Here is a 4,320-nt window from a genome sequence, read left to right as displayed (position 1 = left end):
CAAATTTCACATCTAGACTGTTTAATTGCACCAATAAGGTATTAAAAACATTCAGGTGATCAGCAATTGAGGTACCTTCTTTCATCCGCAAACTGTAAAGCTTCCGTTTCAGGAGAATCCGATTTGTCAAAGATTTCGTCATATAGAGCTTCTCAAGCTTCGACCACAGGCCTGCGGCAGTTTTCTCTGACAAAATGTTGAACAGAACATTGTCCGCCAGACATAACCGAATTGCGCTCAGAGCTCTATCGTCCATCTCATCCCATTCATCCTCCGTCATGGAAGGAGGTCTTTTGTTTTTCCCCAACAGTGCTTTCGCCACACCTTGTTGAACCAGCATATCGTGCATCGTTACCTTCCATATCTCAAAATTATTCTTGCCATTAAATTTCTCAATTTCAAAACGGGCACTTTGTGTTTTGGCCATCTTGTATCAGCAAAAAACACAATAATTTCCAATATCCAACCAGCAATTAAAAAAAAATTGCCTATGCCTTTGTGTTTACAAAAAAAACTGCCTATGCTTTGTACTTTTACCTTAAAAAAAAAAAATTCATTTGCTCGGCAAGTTACAGTTATTTCAGATCAATCACCGCCAATAAAAAAAAACCAACAAACAAAACATTTTGTGTTCTTAGCTTCTGGCTCACACGGTCTTCCAAGCGAATTTTAACAACATCAGTTGTAAACTTCCTCACTCGAATAACAATTCCCAATCTCTGAACATTAATACATCAGACAAATTCTTTCCACACTCATTCATTCAAAATCGCTCTAAAAATTGGTATGTCCCAACGAGAAGCTGGAAAATGTCACGCGGACGTTTTTGTTTTTGTTTAATTCTGCACATTACTGATAACCATATACTGTTATATCAAACCCAAAAAAAAACAATGGACCACGTTGTTTGTCACCGTGCTTTATATCACTGTGCTTGGAATATATATATGCACGCTGGTTTTTTTTTTAAAAAAAACAACATACCCACGCGGTTTGGAGAGGAATATACCCACGCAGGTCATATAAATCCATATATATCTTCACACCTTTTAAAACATAATGCACACGGTTTATAAAGCCACACAGTTTTGGTTTTTTTTGTAAAAAATGGACAACGCACCTATATCCAGAGACACAGGTAGATGGCTCGAGTTGGACTGCCGACTGCTACCATCGCGTTTCCTGCCACAATGCTGGTGGCTGATCCCGACTCCCCATATGCAGCCCCAAGGATTTTATTCACCGTTTAAGTATGTCCACAGAAACATTCAGGCGCACTGTATAGTAGACACACCAGGTATCAGCGCGCACGGAGGCTGTGAACGCACCAGGTATTTCAGGCAGCACCGCACAGCGACCTCTGCTCCACTCTAACAGCAATCAAACTCCCTCAGCGCTCCAGCACAGCCAGCACTCCACCTTCAGCAGTCAGACACACCAGCACCTCCAACAAGCTCTGATACCAATTGTTGGATCAGGGGCACAGCAAACATAAATACACACAGCAAAATAAACATAAGAATTAACGTGGTTCACCCAACCAATCTGGGCTACGTCCACCAAACATAGGCATCAGGAATATATTAATCAAATTAGGAGATTACATCATGAAATCCTCACACACTCTTAGCAAATCATAATGACTGGCTGTTATATAGCATAGAGAATCTAACAGCCTCATAACTCCCTCACATCAAATATAGGAGGCATTAACTCCCTCCCAACAACCTGGAGCTAATCTAGGAACTGAATCCCTATTGTTGTCATCCTTCAGAGATTTTTGCCTATTTGACTAAAACAGAAAATCTCAACAAATTCAAGTAACATAGAACATCAATTCCACACACAAAGTGATATCTTTAACAATAACACCATAAAAATAATAAAAAAATAAAAAAAAATATATTTGATTTTAAAATATTTTAAACAAGTCCAATAAATTGTATAACTAAAATATATAATATTTTTCCTACATAATCTTAAAGTAATATAAAGAACCAAAATAATACTTTGAATTACAATTTCATAAATAATTTTAAAAACCCCCTAATTTAACAAAATTTCAAAAAAATGACCATATTCTACAATATTTTAGCCAGACATAAGTTGATAAACAACATTGGAGGGAATCCAACCTTGTTCTTCCAATAATAACCATCTAATACTATCTTAAAAGTGGTATTACATTAGGTAGCATCAATTTTGAAAGAATAATCTTACAGATCCAACCATAGCCTTATCATTCATAAGATCACATTGTTAGAAGTAAAAGTATTACCCCACGAGCCTTTGAAGATTGCGTAAAGAAACTCCCCAGTTACACACCAAAGATTTATGCTATTACAGAATCAAAAGTAGACATACATTCCGTATGGAAGACCCAGTTACACACCAGAGATCTATGTTAATAGAGAATAAAAAGTAGATATAGATTCCGTCAGGAAATTATCCAGTTACACAGTAGAAACTGTTAATAGAGGAGCAAAAGTATACAGATTCTTTGAGTAAATGCCCCAGTTGCACAACATAAATCTACCTTAATACAGAACGAAAGGGAAACATAGATTCCCTGAGGAAATTCTCCAGTTACACTGCAGAAAGCTAAGATAATACAAAACCAAATGTAGACTTAAATTCCTGGAGGAAATTCCCCAGTAACACAACGCAAAACTAAGCTAATACCGAATCAAAATTAGACTTCCCAACACAGAATAGCCGCATACCAAAGATTCACTGAATAAGGAAACAATGATATAACTTTAATTATCTCGGTCTTCACAACCTTCCACCTTCCTGTCTCTTAATATCTGCAGTACGAAAAGTGAGCTATTCACCACCTCCCTTTCTTTTTAGCGTTGGTGACAGAGGGAACAACTCGAGCAGCTCTCCCCTCTTTTCATATTCTATTGAAATTGCGAGTCCCTGCTCATAAAGTAAAATGTAACTTAAATTAGAATGCGAACATATCTGAAAACTTTGAAAACTGGTTGTTGAAAGGGGACAATTTGAGTGTAATATCTTACAGCCAAAGAAGAAAAGTATCTATTGGAAGAAAATATTTGATGGATCATGGAGAATGAGAATTGAGAATCTCCTTACCTGAGGTGAAAATGTAGCTATATTCATGGAAGGCTGGCATATAATGTTGCGGGCTGGGGCTGCACACAGACAATGCCACAAAATAAGAAACTTGCAACGTTCGCAGAGGAGTATATAAAACTAAAAACAACTATGATGTATGTTACCATTGGTCGAAGAGGAGTTCGAGTTCGCAGAGCTGGAGTTCTGGTTGATCGTAAGCTTTTGTTGTTTACGGTCAAAATGTTGTTGTATGATCAGCCGCATCACAAGTTAAAATATAAAGACGTGAGCTGCTTTTTCTTTATTCCCCCACAGATGAAATGAATCTATATACAAATATTCATCTAATCACTAAAATGAATCTATTAATATTAAACCGAATCATAAGTAAAGTGTGAACCAATTTGTTTTTACCTCTGGTAAAAACTCGGCCTAATTCATTGACGCTTCTGACATAATGTTATTCACTGTAAGTAGGTAGAGTCCAAAATAAGAATTTATTAGGAAAATAGTAAAATTTATTAGAAAACATAGACAGAGAAAGTAGAGTTTACCAGAAGTTGAAGAGGTGCATGGTGACCCCAGAGAGAGCTCTGTGATTTTCTTCCTGGATTCTTGCATGGAATTTTTTTGTTCTTTCCGCCTTTTTCCGGAGTGCATGTTTTGAAACCAGTAAAAAACGTTCTTCTCTTCCACGTCTCCGTAGAGTTTGAGTAAACCAACAATATCTGTGACATCTTCTGGAGTAGGGTTACGGATACCTGCTGCAAACAATTCTTCAAGAAGCTTCTTATGCTTTTCGGTCTGTCTCCAACGAGGCGATGCAGTCGCTTCATTTCTTTGCTCTGAACTTCTAACCAGTGGAGATCCTATATTAGGAAAGACTGACCAATTTTGCTGTGGCGAATTCAGTGACTTGACATCTAATGGTGGAGGGAAGGAACGATGTGCCATACTTCCTTACTGAAAGATCAGAAACCCTAAACCCTGAATCAACCAAAATTAACTTTAATAGCTATATGAGCGGGAAGTAAGTGATTTTAAATGAATGTTTTGGGCAACATTAAGAATCTGAATGCAGACTCGTGATAAATTCTTAATTAATGAAGGTACATGGTAAGAAAATCTTACATGCCACCTGTAAGGGATAATAATAAAATTTGTTCAATTTACTTTGGTTGTTATGAATTCATTATTGCAATTCTTGTATTTTGTTTATTTTTTTATGACAGGTGTATC

General features: G+C 36.9%; 1 protein-coding gene across 1 annotated transcript; it reads right to left on the bottom strand.

Moving 5' to 3' along the window:
• Positions 1-2,826: 2,826 nt before the first annotated feature.
• Positions 2,827-4,035, bottom strand: LOC149203284 (WUSCHEL-related homeobox 9-like). The gene is made up of 3 exons (XM_089401818.1): positions 3,636-4,035; positions 3,100-3,158; positions 2,827-2,922 (listed from the first exon to the last, which is right to left on the bottom strand). The coding sequence occupies exons 1-3, from the start codon at positions 4,033-4,035 to the stop codon at positions 2,827-2,829; spliced, it is 555 nt and encodes a 184-aa protein (XP_089257944.1).
• Positions 4,036-4,320: the final 285 nt, after the last annotated feature.

Source organism: Pinus tabuliformis, chromosome 2_1 (assembly GCF_031772625.1).
Source record: "Pinus tabuliformis cultivar Carrire ecotype Pingquan chromosome 2_1, CPIR1, whole genome shotgun sequence".
NCBI lineage: Eukaryota > Viridiplantae > Streptophyta > Pinopsida > Pinales > Pinaceae > Pinus > Pinus tabuliformis.
Note: the sequence above shows the minus strand (reverse complement) of the source record. Positions and strands in the feature narration are given on the sequence as shown.